At 58.2% G+C, this 14,525-nt stretch overlaps 1 protein-coding gene across 1 annotated transcript in view; it reads left to right on the top strand.

Annotated features, from left to right (window-relative positions):
* Positions 1–14,244, top strand: part of BCAM (basal cell adhesion molecule (Lutheran blood group)) — a 36,440-nt gene extending 22,196 nt beyond the window's left edge. The window contains exons 8-16 of the mRNA XM_044435304.1: positions 1,207–1,372; positions 1,497–1,612; positions 3,228–3,369; positions 3,712–3,839; positions 7,626–7,761; positions 9,362–9,397; positions 10,368–10,515; positions 10,833–10,944; positions 11,117–14,244. Of these exons, the coding sequence (XP_044291239.1) occupies positions 1,207–1,372; positions 1,497–1,612; positions 3,228–3,369; positions 3,712–3,839; positions 7,626–7,761; positions 9,362–9,397; positions 10,368–10,515; positions 10,833–10,944; positions 11,117–11,125 (993 nt within the window). The 3' untranslated portion in view covers positions 11,126–14,244. The remainder of the gene's footprint in view (positions 1–1,206; positions 1,373–1,496; positions 1,613–3,227; positions 3,370–3,711; positions 3,840–7,625; positions 7,762–9,361; positions 9,398–10,367; positions 10,516–10,832; positions 10,945–11,116) is intronic.
* Positions 14,245–14,525: the final 281 nt, after the last annotated feature.

Here is a 14,525-nt window from a genome sequence, read left to right as displayed (position 1 = left end):
CGGGGCGGCTCACAAACATATATACCATCTCAAGCCGCACGGCTCTCCAGATGGTGCCCTTCCTCATCCGCATCGTTTTAATTCTGTGCTGCCCATTAGCTGTGCTTTTCAACAGAACAGGAACAGGAGCATAGAACACCATGCCTGTTCCCCAAATGCAGCATTTAAAAACAACGTAAGAGCTAAAACAGTCCTTGGTTCCAGACTAACTTGCTAAAGGCACCGCACGGCGTGTGTGACCCACCGCTTGGTGAGGCCTGAGGCTGGCTCTGTGGACGGTGTCTCCCAGAGGCTCATTTCGCTCTCATGGCTCGTCCGAGCTGTTCATTGACCCTGTTGCAGGAAGCGGGCTCATGCGGGGTGACGGCCTGCCGGCAAGTTCCGCACCTCCCCCGAGGCCCTGGCAACTGGTCCGAGCTTTGCCCGAGCCCACCTTGCCACCGCCTCCTCTTCCTCCCTGGGAGAAGCAAGGAAGCTGAGCCTCTGCTCAGCCCGTGTGCCTGGCTGGAGGGACAGGCGGTCCCCTGGAGGCCGCTGGGTTCCACTTTGGGGACAACCGGCTCTGCCCAGCCGTGGCACGCCATGGCTGCCCGTGGAATGGCAGCTGCGGGGCTAGAAGGCATCTCTGGGGCTCTTCACTACCTTTTCAAATCGTCGCTCGCTTTTGCTTCCAGCCAGGCTCAGGGCTCCCAGCAAGAGCTGGAGAAGACGCCGATGCTGCACCCGCCCACCGACCCTCCACCAAACTTGCTGCAGCAGCCACAACTATTAGGCAAACTCACAATTGCCTTTTGAGTCACAGTACACAGGGGACAGGGTTGTGCCCTGGGCAGCCTCCTGGGAGAGCGAGTTTGTCTTGCATGGGGAAAAAATGGTCCCTTTTTGCTGAATCTCTGCTGACTTCAGCAGCAGGTGGGAAGGAAAATTGGTGGGTAGCGGCATGTGCCCCAGGGGGTTCCAGCAGTTGGGAAGCCCCCCCCCCCCACAGTTTGCTACCCTCCCAATTCCAGGAAATGCCCAAAGTTGTGGATGTTTGCAGACCAGGTGCACCCTCCAAGAGACAGGAGTGCACCTCAAGGTGCTGAGTCTGGTGCTGCGGCTGAGCTCGGCTGGGAGAGAGGAGGCGCAGGGGACCGTTCAGCATGAGGCCCACGAGGCCGCCGTGCTCGGCTCCTTTCCTCATGCCTGCTTCCTCCCCCCACACAGAACCAGACGATGGGAGTCGAGCTGGACCTGGGCTCCAACTCCTCCGGAGCCTTGCGGCTCCCTCAGGTCACCAAGGCGGACAGTGGCATATACCGGTGCCAAGTGCTCGACTTCGACAGCCCCGAAGAGGTGGACCTGGAGCAGGAGGTGAACATCTCCGTGAACTGTGAGTGCCGCTGGCGGCTGGCAGGGAGGCCGGGAGCGCTCTTTGGGCCGAGGGGGACCGCCGCAGATTGAGCGTCACCCACCCCTCTCTCCTCCTTGCCGCCACCTCCTCCGTCTCCCCCCAGATCTGGATCCGCTGGTCGTGAGCCCGAACAAAACGGTGGCGGCCAACTTGAGCACGGAGCTGGAACTGGCCTGCGCGGGGACCGGCTCCCGGACGCCCACGCTGTCGTGGTGGAAGGTGGGTGGAGTGCTGGCCGGGCAGCGAGCCCCTCGACCCGGGAGGGACACGCACCCTGGGGGCACGGCCCACTCTCCACTCTCCCCCGTGCATCAGAAGTGGCCTCGCAGTAGGCCAGGCTGTGTCTTCCTCCAGCCCCGTATTTACTGCTCTGACTGGCAGCGGTTCTTCGCAACTGCAGGCCACTCGTCCTCCACCTCCTGGGGCAGCACCTGGCCCTGCTCGGATGCGGAGCGGCTGCCCCACGCCCGAGTGCGGCCCTTCCCCCAAGGTGGGCGCCTGGAGGTCACTTAAAAGAAGGAGTGGATTCATGCTCCAGCGGGAAGGGGGAGGACCTGCAGGCGGCAGTTGCGGGAAGCAGTTTGCGTTGAAGCAGGAGGGTCTGTGAGGGATGCTGCAGTTCCATCCTGCACAGCAGATCTTGCAGTGGGCAGCGGGTTGGTCTGGATGATCTCTGAGACTCCTTCCGACTCCCTGATCCTGCGTTGTGTCCTTTGGTTCAGATAGCCTTGCTGAGAGGGCTGTGGAGGATGGGACGGCAGGACACTGCGGTTTTAACTGGGGAAATGTGGGGGGAGAGAGTACATTATCCCCACCTCAGGACTGTGGCCCCAACTGGAGCCAGACTCTGTCTGCAGCTGCATTTTTTAAAAGGAGGTGTTCGGTTATGGATCACCCACTGGCCGATGCAGCGCGTCCTTGGTTGCAAGGCAGAGACGCAGCAAGGCTTTACAAGCCCTCAGAGGAGGCTGCCTGCTGCAACTCTGCATGAATTGGCGCTCTGCGCGTGCCCCTTGGACGTGAGGAGGCATCTCCAGCCTTCTGACCTGTGCAGAAATCCTGGTGATGGGCAGCCCTACTCTGCCAGGGTGGGTCACTCCTGTTGTAAGAGTGACACAGAATGGGGCCTCCGATTTTTAATCCCAAAAGGAAGCCGCCATCACGGTCCCTTTGAAACGTCGCTGCATTTGGACCCCACAGCCTTGCTTTGCAGCAAAGGAGAAATTTCACAGATCTCCCTGGCAGGGCACAGTGGCATTTTTGCTTTGCCTTTTCCCCCCCCCCCGCCCCCCTTCTCTCTCTCGTCATTAGACCACCGTTCCAGTTGCTAACTTTAAAAAGATACCAAAGCTGGAACTGTACTTGACGTGCAGAGGAAACCAAAGAAAACCTTAGGTTTCTCTCCCAGAGGAGCAGATTTCCAACTACTTCTGTGTCTGAGTGCGGCAGGCAGCTAGCTCGGCCAGGGCTCCCTGCGCATCCCCTGCTTCTGCGGTGGCGGCCGGTGGAGGAGAGCTCTCTCGCTGCAGCAAAGAGGTTGCGTTTCTGGACCACCGACGGTCATCGGGGTGGCGCCATACTCTCGCAGAGGAAAGGGATGCCGCACTCGGACTCCCGGGGCCTTTCAACACGTGCTTTTGCGGAAGCCAGAGCAGAACCATGAGCCCGTTTTAACATACGACCTTTCTCCTTGCATCGACGATGGACCACCAGGCACAGAGCAAGCGCTCCTCGCTGAAGTGCTTCGTTTTAGAGATCTGACGTCTCCCCTTTGCGAAGGCAGCGTGTCCGGGCAAGAGCACCCCTCTGACTTCGTGTTTCCCTTCTCCGGCAGGACAACAAGCCGGTGGGCGACGGGGAGACCCTGGTCCTGCCTCCACTCGCCTACCACATGGCCGGCATGTACACCTGCAAGGCCTCTGTGCCGGGCATCCCAGGCCTGCAGCGGGAGGAGTCGGTCCAGCTCATTGTGGAAGGTGAGGGGGAGACATCGGTGGGCGCAGGGGGGCTGCAGAGGACCAAGCTGCTGGGCGGCGGGGGGGCCGGGAAGGGGCTCCCCGCCTGCCTGTGGGGCAGTTCGGGCAGCTTGCCGCGGGCAGCAAGACACCCCGGTTCCTCAAGCACACGGGCTGGCCCGGTCATTTTGGCCCAGTGGGCCCAAGCGCTTCTCCCTTGCGGTTGGAAGGACAATCACAGCAGGCGGAATAGCTGTTTGCCGCCCTTCCGTGTTGGTGAAAAGAGAGACCGTGTCCAATTTCGCTTGGGTACGAGATGCCCGTGGTCCCGGCTGTAACTTCTTGACTTCCTCCTCTGAACAGGGAGGCCGGAGATGGAGCAGCGCCAGTCCACGACCCTTTACCACAGCCTGGGCCAGACGGTGGTGCTCACCTGCTCAGCCTCCGGCCATCCTCAGCCGCAGATTAAATGGAGCGCACCTGGGCAGGAGGTAAGGGCAGGAGGCTGGCGAGGGAGACCAAGGGCAGTCCGTCAGGGCCGTGGGGCGGTATTCCTCGGGCCTCCTTCCCTGCAGAACACTTGCCTGGCTGGGCGAGGGTTCGCTCCATCCTGGAGCCCATTTTGCCTCAGCCATGCACGCACAGGCAGCCCAAAGCCCCTGCTCCACGGCAAAGCGCCCTCCCAAGTAGGTGCTTTGCATCACTGGGCAAAAGGGAGCACTTCACCCTCCCCCGCCAGTTGCTTTGTTCTCGCCCTGCGCTGTGCCGGGGGGCTTCAGACCGGGGCCCCCTCACCTCATGTCCTGCCAGAGCTCTGAGTCTGTGGGAAGATGCCCAGGCGAGGCCTGAGGGGCCGGGAAGGGTTGCACCTTTCTGTGTTAAGGGTGGCTTTTCCTCGGAAACTGCGCACTGGGGGTGAGCAAGACTGGAGCTGCTGGTGGAGGGCTGAGGCCCAAGCCAGCAGTGGGTGCTCCAGGGGCAGGGTGGGCAGCCCGCCCTTTTCTCTTGCCCACCGTCTGCTGCCCCCTTTTCTCTCAAGCGGAGGGGAAAGAGCGCCAGGGGCCTCCCCGGGCCCGTTGCAACACACCAGCCCTGCAAAGCCCTCCCAGCTCCACCGGCTCTCCGGTCCGAGCAGTTTGCTCCCACACGTCCTTCCGCTGGCGGCACTCCTGGGTTGTGGCTGCAGCCTCTCAGGCCCTGCTCCTGCCTTGGAGCTTGGCTTTCTGCACCGTTCCATCTCGGTTTCCCCCCTGCTCGGTCCAGCCCCGGCCAGGGACTTTCCACCAGCAGGGGCAGGCGTGGCTGGGTGCAGGAAAAGCCACTGGGAGCGGGAAGGTTCAGTCCCTGCTACTGCCGCTTCTCCGTAGAAATCCTCCCTCTTGAAGGCCCAGAGAAGGGTTTGTTGTTTCATTGCGAAGTCGCTTCCGACCCATCGCGACCCCATGGACGACATTCCTCCAGGCCTTCCTGTACTCCACCGTCCCCCAGAGTCCACCCAAGCCCACACCCACTGGCCCAGTGACTCCATCCAGCCACCTCATCCTCTGCCGTCCCCTTCTTCTTTTGCCATCTATTGTTCCCAGCATTAGGCTCTTCTCCAGGGAGTCCTTCCTTCTCGTTAGGTGGCCAAAGTATTTCAGTTTCACCTTCAGCATCTGGCCTTCTAAAGAGCAGTCAGGGTTGATCTCCTCTAGGACTGACCGGTTTGATCGCCTTGCAGTCCAAGGGACTCGCAGGAGTCTCCGCCAGCACCACAATCCAAAGCCCTCAATTCTTCGGCGCTCAGCCTTCCTTATGGCCCAGCTTTCACAGCCATACATTGCAACTGGGAAAACCATCGCCTTGACTATATGCACTTTTGCTGGCAGGGCGATGTCTCTGCTTTTCAGTATGCCATTTAGATTTGCAATAGCTTGCCTCCCCAGTAGCAAGCGTCTTTTAATTTCTTGGCTGCAGTCCCCGTCTGTGGTGATCTTGGAGCCCAGGAAAATAATCGGGCCCTTCTTTACATGGGGTTGCAGCATAAAAGGGGCAGCTCACCGGGAGACGAGATAGGCCAGGCCAGCCCTTTGCCTTCGATTCCCCGACGTGGTGCCCTGGAGACGGCAATTCTCCGCTTCCCTGGGCCACACTGAAGCCCATGACATACTCGCTGTGTCTGCCGCCGCCCAGCGCGGGCTCGCAGGGGCATCCTCCGCGGACAAGCCACTGTCCAAAGGCTTCCTCGGAAGAAGAAGCTGTGCAGGCGGCTGACTTGAGGTGCTCTCCTCCCTCCGCCTCCCTTGCACTTCGCATCCCCAGCTGCTTTCAAGCTGTTGGGCGAAGGAGACAGAGAGGGGAGGTGTCTTGCTGGGTGGTCTCTCCGTGCCTTGAGATGAAGGGTAGGAAGGGGGAAGAGTGGGAGGGCAAGAAAACGCGCGTGTCACGACGGACGGACACGCTGGAACGGGCTGCTCCTCTTTGCCGGGCTTCACCCACTTCCCCCGATCTGTGACACCGCCCCCCCCCAGAGCATCCATTCATACGGAAGGGCTGAGGCGTCTCCGGGGGAGAGGGCTGGACTCCCCCTCTGCCCCCCCCCCCGGGCTCTGACCTGCAGCTCCCGTCACTCCTGGCCAGCATGGCCAGCGCACCCAGAGGGCACCAGGTTGGGCAAGCCTGTGCTCTGGGCTATGAGGGCATCCGCCCGCCCCTTGGAAGATCTGGGTGCCTGTTGAAAAGGAAGAAGCCCTCGCCCTCGCCCTTCCCCACGCTCCGCTCTCAAAGGCTGCCTTCTGTTCTCTCCCTCTGGTGCCCTACCAACAGCTTATTAAATCCTTAAAGGAAATGCACTCTTAAATCCTTCCAAGGCTGCATGGCCTCCCCCATCAGCTGTATCTCTTCCTGCACAAGAGACCCGTTTTAAGAAACCTCCCTCAGGTGGCTCAGAGATGATATTTTTCTCGGGTGTGAAGCAAGTGCTATGAGATAAACACAGCACCTCAGCCCTGCGTTTGCCCCAGAGTGCGGAGGTGTAAGACACGGAAGGCCTTGCAGGGGGGAAGCACAAACTGAGTGCCCGGCTCAGCGTGTAAGCTGGTGCGGGCAACACCAGGACAGTCCCTGGGTGCTGCTGAATTTGGCAGTGGCCATTTCTTTAAAGAAAAAAATATCCGTAGTGCTACAGAGCTCTATTTATCAAATTTAGCTTGTGTCAAATTTAGCTTGTTTGCCTTGGCTATGATTGTTACATCTATATACTTCTCCTGTAGCCCTCCAGGGATCTCGCTACAGTGTGCAGTCCAGAACAAATATATAACGATTAAAAAGCCATGCAATTAAAGAGGCATACAATAAAACACAGTAAATGCATACAATCTGACAGATAACTGTTGCTTAACCCTTTCAGCTTGCCATGGCTACTGCAGGACATTGAAAGGGTTAAACGCAGCTTGCAAACAATTTCTTTAACTATTTGAGCACTCCCTAGTGCTCTAAACCGCATACTAGACAGCATACTAAAAAGCAGAGACAACACCCTCCTGGCAAAAGTGCGTATAGTCAAGGCGATGGTTTTCCCAGTTGCAATGTATGGCTGTGAAAGCTGGACCATAAGGAAGGCTGAGCGCCGAAGGATTGAGGTCTTTGAATTGTGGTGCTGGCAGAGACTCCTGCGAGTCCCTTGGACCACAAGGCGGTCAGACCGGTCAGTCCTAGAGATCAACCCTGACTGCTCCTTAGAAGGCCAGATCCTGAAGATGAAGCTCAAATACTTTGGCCACCTAATGAAAAGGAAGGACTCCCTGGAGAAGAGCCTAATGCTGGGAACAATAGATGGCAAAAGAAGAAGGGGACGGCAGAGGATGAGGTGGCTGGATGGGGTCATTGGGGCAGTGGGTGTGGGCTTGGGTGGACTCTGGGGGACGGTGGAGGACAGGAAGGCCTGGAGGAATGTCGTCCATGGGGTCACGATGGGTCGGACGCGACTTCACGACCAATCATAACAACAAAGTGCTCCATTGTGGGGTCGCTTCTACATTTTCCAGATTTTTTTAAAAGAAATTCAGAGGGGGTCAAAAATGGCACCCAGACCGGCTGCAAGTATTCACCCACTATGTCATATCTGTAGTCTTGATCGTTAGTGGTCACGATGCAACTCCCACATGGAGATTCCTTATGCTGGATTCTGGCCGTGTGCCCCCCCCCCAAGCTAGGCAGGACGGGAGGAGGCAGAACTGAACTGGGTGGAGAAGATGAATCAGTTCACGCGACTCGTCCCCCTTTGCTTCTCCCGCCAGTCTCTGAGACACTCCGCGAACAAAGTCACTGCCGAACTCTCCTTGGAGGTGACCCCTGAGCTGGCCCAGAACGGCGTCAAGTGCCGGGCAGAGAACAGTTACGGCCTGGCTGAGCAGACTTTCCGGCTCGAAACTGGTGAGTGCCTCTGCAGCAAGCAGCGCGGGACCCTTCCACCTCTTGCTCTTATGGGTGAACGCTGCAGATTTCTGCTTTGCTTTCTTCACAGCTGATTTGTAGAAAAGCCCAGGGCCAAACAGCACTGCAAGGCCAAACCTGAAGCGACAGCCATTTCATGATTGCTCTGCAGTGCCCTGACTTTTTGAAAAGTGGCCGGCTGCGGGGGGTTGCGTGCGTGAAGGCTGGGACCGTGTATGCAGGGGCGAGGGGTTTCACCCTTCTGAAAGGTGGTCTTCCCCGCTCTGCGCTGGCATTCACACAGTCGATCAGCAACTATTGACAGCAGGGGAAGGGATGGGGAACCTGCAAGGATTTTCAGGGGAAGGGCAGCAGGAGATGCAGGGCTTCGCCGGGCACCCTCACATGACATTGCCCACCGGACACGGGGGCAGCTGATGGGATCTGTGCTCGCAGCAACCAAGAGCGGGCATGTGAGCTTGTGGTGGGGATGAGCCGGTCTGCAGCTCCTGCGAAAAGGACGACCCCCACGTTTGGCATCATCAGGAAAGGAGCTGCACACACAGCTGCCTGTGGCGGGGGGACCCAGCAGCCACAGGATCCTTGCCTGGGGCTTGAATTTGTGGCAGATGGCTCGCTTGGCCCGCTGTGCTGCTGGCTGGGCTGGCCCAGAACCGACCGTGTGTTTACCCTTGTTCCGCTTCATGTGGCTTCCCAAGGTGTTTCCAGCACATCATTTCTGAGGGGGCCTGAATCGGCTTCCCATGTTTTCTGGTCTGACCGTGTCGGCTAATCTGGCAGGTTGGGGTGAGGATTTGGGCTGCAGAATCCCTTTTGGCCCAAGGGCTGAATTCTGTTTCGAGGGCCTGCCCGGGCACACATTCCAGCCGTGGGCACGGCCAGGAATCCTAATCATGGTCAGTGTTTTTAAGCGCAATGTTCGGAGAGGCATTTCAGCCCTTCGGAATGTGGGGTGAGCTGCACTACACCTGGGACACCACACAATGGTTGGTGGTTAGGGAAAGGAGGTGGAGACCGGAAAAGTCACACCCCATCCTAGACTTTGTCCTGGCTGTGTGAATCCTGCACAAAATAGCAGCCCCGTTGTTCCAGCTGGCACTTTTCTGATCGTCTGGGCGCCTTTGCTGACCGTGGGTCATTTCTGTTGGAGTCCACCGCGCAAGGAAGCCCCGTGCGTGAGCTTTCCCGTCTTGGTTAGGCCTGGGATGGGGTGCTACACCCTGCAAACAGTGCTCAGCCCCACCCACCTCCTTCCCTGTTCCTCTGCTTCCGAGGTTCCCCTTCACCTGCTCTCTGCAGCCACACACGCAAAAGGGAATCTTCCAAGGTGGTTTTATCTTTCAGTTCTCTAACCCTTTCGAATGACGAGTCTCGGTGAAGGGACCGTCACCAAAGGGGCGCACCTCCTCTCCTGTAATTCAGGCACCGGCTTGCCGTGCCGTTCCGGAGTGATGGGAAACACGCAGCCCCGGCAGTCCTCTGCTTCTTTGATGGGCAAAGGCGGGCTGGGAATGGGGCGGGGAGTTCTTGGGAAGCGTCTGCCGTGATCCTTTGCTAATGGGCCCGTCTCTCCCTGTAGTTTCCCCAACAGCATCTGCTCCCCCAGTGCCAGCAGGTAAGCGCCCCCTTTTCTTCCTGTGTGCTAATATGGTGCTGCCAACACGGCGGGTGAGCGGGGCTGGCGAGGGCCCCGTGGCTCAGGACAGGCCAGTGGTGCTGGCACCCACTAACAGCTTTCTCCTTGCCTGCATGCTGCCATAGGAAACCCCGAGCTCCGGACAGGTGGGTGGTTTAGCGGGGACATCTTGGCTTTGGCTTGTGCCTGTTTCCAGCACACACGCCCTGGCTGCCCCCCACCCCCATGGAAAGGAAAGTGGGGCTGGGGGGAGTTGAGAGAAATGCAAACTGACGCCTTCTGCAGGCTCTCGTTTCGCCACCATATGTGGCATCGAGGCCATTGAGGGTTGTTGTATGTGGACTGGGAGTGGGAAGACAGTAACTCGCATTGGAAATGCGGTTCTTATTCTACTTCCTGTAGATAATAAGTAAATAAATAGGCAAGCAAGTTTGCAGACTCACAGAAGATGTGGCATCTTTTAGAGTGGGGTGGGAGGTAACGTTTCAAGCTGGTCTTACCCTGCAGCTGTAGGAACTCTGTCTGTAACACACACAGTCTGCATTAACATATACGCGTATGGAAGCCCGATGAAAATATTGAATACATAAAAATTCAGATGTTTAAAAATCATGTACAGTTATAAAGTAGTCATCAGGGTCCCTTACCGATCAGGGAAGGCTTGTGTGAGTTGCTGCTGCTTTAAGAGGCATCAGAATGTGCCGCTCTCAAACCGCTCACGGGAGAAGTGCCCCGAAGGGCAGGGCCCACCACGGGGAAGGTATTGCTGCCTGCCGGCGCTCCTTTGGCCGTTGCTCACTGGCCAGTTGTCCGTTGGAATGAGCAGACGGCCTTTTCAGAAGCTCCCGGGAGCAGCATCTTCGGCTGGGTGAAGTGTGGGGAAGGTGGTCAGCCCAGCATCCTGGGGCGGAGTCATTCAGGACCCCGTGACGTGTCTTTCTCCCGCCAGTGGACAGCGACGAGAGCCAGGGCGGCAGCACGGTGGCCGTCATCGCCGTGTGCGTCTGTGTCCTGCTGCTGCTCCTCATCGTGGCCTTCTTCTACTTCATGCAACGCCGTGGCCAGCTGCCCTGCGGCGGGGGCGAGAAGAGATCCTTGTGAGTGCCGCCGGCCCACCGGCCAGTCTGCAGCAGGCCTTCCCCCACAGAGACTTCCTCCAGGGGGCGGAAAGGGGGGGGGCGGTCCTGGCATTCGGGCCCTGCTTGTGCGCTGGGTGCCTGCCTGGGCTCCTTCCGCTGTTGCAAGGCAGCGCTCAGCCCGCTAAGGGCGCAGCTGGTGGACCGGCCGAAGCTGGAGGAAGGCGCCGCTCGCCACCGCTGCCACCCGGGATCCCAGGGACAGCTCCGGATCGAGGAGCACTCCCGAGCGGCGCAGCTGGAATGGGTGCTCAGCGCCAGTTTCCTTCTCCCGCCAGGACTCCCAAGGAAGGGAACCCGGAGGACACGGTGGTGGAGATGAAGACAGACAAGCGGAATGAGCAGACGGGGCTGCTGAGCCCCGGGGGGGCCGGTGGCGGGACAAATGAGGTGCGTGGGGAAGGGGCAGCCACCATCCCTGCGGGGCTGTGGGGTTGGCGGGAGGGGCTCCTCCTTTGGCTGGCAGCTGTCGGTGCAAACGAAGTCCCTGGGGCTCCTCGCGCCGTCAGAGAGGATGGCTGAAGCGCTGACGAGTGCCTCTCGGCTCTTGGCCTCTCCCCAGCACTGCTGAGAGTCGAGCCCAGAGTGGTCCCGTTCCAGAGGAACCCCCGCCTGCTCTGCACCGCCTGCCACGGACGAAGAGGGTGCCCTGCCGGGACTGTGCGACGGGACGGCGGTTCTTCAGGCCCTCCCTTCCGCGAGGGGCAGGACTCATCCGTTCCTCTAGACTTCTGCTGTGGGAGACGCAAGGGTTGTCTGTACTGCCACTTTTTCCTCCTCCTCAAGAACGCCTGATTTTGTGTTGTGTTTTCAAGAAAAACTGACGTATGCCCAGGCCCTTCCGATACAAGTGGACGTACATCAGTGCACCGGTTCTTCGCGGTCTCTGCGCATCACACATGCATGCGTCGAGTCTGTTCGGGGAGATTCCAAAGCTAAGTCATTAGGGTTCAGTAGGAGCCCCTTCCTCCTCTCACATATCCTCACACCTGCCAACACCTGCGTACCTGTTGCCTACCTGTGAACATGGACTAACCCACGCAAGCACTTCGGCCAGTAGCATGAAAACACAGCCCTAGAAGCAAATCCGCCCGTGCCACTGGCTCCACCCTTTTCTGTTATGTTGCTCTTTCTACCGCCTCTCCGCCAGCTCACTTGTGATTAAAAGGGAGGTTATTTTTGTAAGTCCTCCCAACCTGGTCACTCGGGGGCAGTTCCAGCTTGCCCCTGGGCAAGTGTGTGTTGTTGGCACTCCTGTGATGAGACCTGTGCACCCGTGCTTCTGTATGCACGCACAACTTCTGCATGCACAGCACAAAACGCGCACCACGGTGCTCTCGGTGGCCACGCACCAGGCGCTGCTTTTTCACGCCGAGTCGCCTGCTGTGGCAGCGTGACCGTGGGGCCCTCCTTCTTGCATGTGCGCAGTAGCATGCGTGTGTGAACACGTCCCGTCCAGATACCTGTGTGTACACCCATGCTGCTAAACAGTCATGTATGCATGCACACCTAGCATCCTCCAAACACCTGCCGGCCACCTGCCTTTCCACTGAGTACGCAGATCCGTGTTCACGGCTCCCCCCCCCCCCATTTTTCCACACGTGCCCCCCAACCTACTGGGGCTGCCAGCTCTTGACTGGGCCCCTCAGACGGCCCCTTGTGTGGCTGTTTGATCTGCCACACGGAAGACGCAGGAGCGCCATTGCCGTCTGGTGCAACACGCTTCCACGGCCGGCTTCTGCAGCGTAATGCTCTGTGCAAGGTGCAGGACTGGGCCAGGCCGGTGGGGTATGTTCTCCCCTAGTCCTGTTAGCAGCCCTTAAACACCCACGCATCTTTCCGTCTGGCACCCATGTGCCATGAGCACAAGCCGACGATTTCAGTGCAGGGTTCACACCTGGATTAGCAAAGAAACTGAGCACGTCAGAGGGGCCTCCTGGGCCATCTAGTCTGACCCCTGGCTCCAGCTGGCTCGGCTCATGACCTGCCCTGTATTAAGTTCTGCATCTCTCCCTGGCCAGCTTGTGAAGAAAGCTGCTTTCCCCACATAGGCTTCCCTTGATATTCGTCACCATGGGAGCCCCCATAACTTCGGGGGTTCAGGGACCGGGACTTCAAGACAGGCTCAGCTGCAACGGTATCCCTCCCGCCCTCCCTCCCGCCACCAGCTGGGGAACAAAGAAGCCACCCCAAACACCTCATCGTTTCCCGCAGCAGCTCATCCGTGCCAGTTGCGGCCCCTCGCTCGCTGCTGCTCCCACGATGACGTCCGCCTCTGCGCATGGAGACCCCCCCCCCGACCTTCAGGGATGGCCTGATCTTGCGCTTCCAGCATTGTGCTTCCCTTCCTTGAAATGTATTGTTTTTATATGGCATTTTTGTCTGTCCGAGATAGGCCTGCTGGGGTTTGTAGTCTTCCCCCCGCCCCCGGTCCTCGTGTGTGTCTGCATCTTTCTCTCTTGCACTGTCTGGTCAAGACACTGGCTTTTGGGGGGAGTTGGGGCTATCTTTTTTTAAAGGTGTAGTATATTTAATGGTGGTGCATCCTAGAGAATAGGCCAAGACTGGAGCTATGGCAGCGGGGAGACCCGGGGAGGTGCTGAGCAATATCTGGGGCTACACTGATCACAAAGTTCTTTAAAAGAAGCATTTTCACAGGGACAGATGCTCCCATTTCCTCCTTGAACGGCAGCTGGGAAAACACCTGGACTCCCTCCCATCCGGTGGCTCTCCTTTTCCTAACAAGGGATGGAGTTGTGTTTGTGTTGCACACCCCACTGACCAAAACCTCCCCTTTAAAGCTTGCCCTTCCCCTGCCTTTTCACCCTACCTGTTTTTATGTTTAGGGTTGCCCACTTTAAAAAAACCCAAACAAACACAGCAATGGCCCTGTTGCTCCATGGATCACGGGAGCTTGATCTGCTGCTTTAAAGCTCCTTTTCTTGCTGGAGGGATAGTGCTAATTGCCTGCACTGAGCAGGGGGTTGAACGAGGGGGTCTCCAAGACCTCTTCGGTTGTGGTTCTAAGGCCTGGTTTGCAAGCAGTGGCAACCCAAGCATGGGCCCCATAGGGGTGGTTGGAGCCTGCTGTTGTCACGACAGGCAAACCTGGAAAGAAGGATGAGTGAACAGGACAGTTCAGGAAGAGAGCCAATGTTTTATGGATGGGTTGTGAACCCTGGGTTGCTTGAACCATGGTTGTCCTTACATGTGAACTCAGAATGAGAGGTTGTTCATGGGTTGTTTTGTGAGGGTACAGAGCTGGCGGGCAAAAGTGATAAAACCTCACAGTGGCTGTACATGCCAGTACTACAAATCCAGAAAGACATTTGAGGTACAGGGATGGGGGGAAGGAGGGAAACAGGAAAGACTTGAGAACCCAGGAATTGGGGGAACCCCCCCCCCGCTGCTTTTGCAGTGGTCTGGCAAACAAACCATGGATCAACCAGGTAAGGCAACAACCCACATTCTGTGTTGTTCTGTGCAAACCAAAGCTGTGCAAAGCTCCACCTCCTGATTTATGTTCCCTGCAGACCAAGTGGCTCAGGATTCGGGAGCGGGGCACCCAGGCCGTCCCCCGAGTTCCCCCCGCCCCCGGTGCCATAGCTCCAGGTTGCCCTCAGATGTGTGATGCCTGCTGCCCTTCCCCGGGTTACACTGTACATTAGCCATTAAAAGTCTTGTAACCTCCGTTCGGCTCCTGCGTTGCGTCTTTCTTCATCCATCTCCTGGTGGGCCGTTGTGCCGCCTTCGCACAACCCCCTTGTCCCTGAAGATCAGACCCACAGCCTCGCTTGGGTGGGGCAGGTCTCCTTCAGCACTTTCGAGGTAGCCCCTCTCCCTGGCTGACCTTCCCGATGCTTTTGGTATTGACTTTGGAGACACTCGGCCTTCCTTCCTCCAGGGAAGGAAATGTCAGCTGAGAACGCAAGTGGAGCTGTTTATTTTGACTTGATTGTTCTCTCCCGCAG

This window comes from Varanus komodoensis, unplaced genomic scaffold (assembly GCF_004798865.1).
Source record: "Varanus komodoensis strain SLA01 unplaced genomic scaffold, ASM479886v1 scaffold29_1, whole genome shotgun sequence".
Lineage (NCBI taxonomy): Eukaryota > Metazoa > Chordata > Lepidosauria > Squamata > Varanidae > Varanus > Varanus komodoensis.
This window is presented reverse-complemented; position numbering and strand designations above follow the sequence as displayed.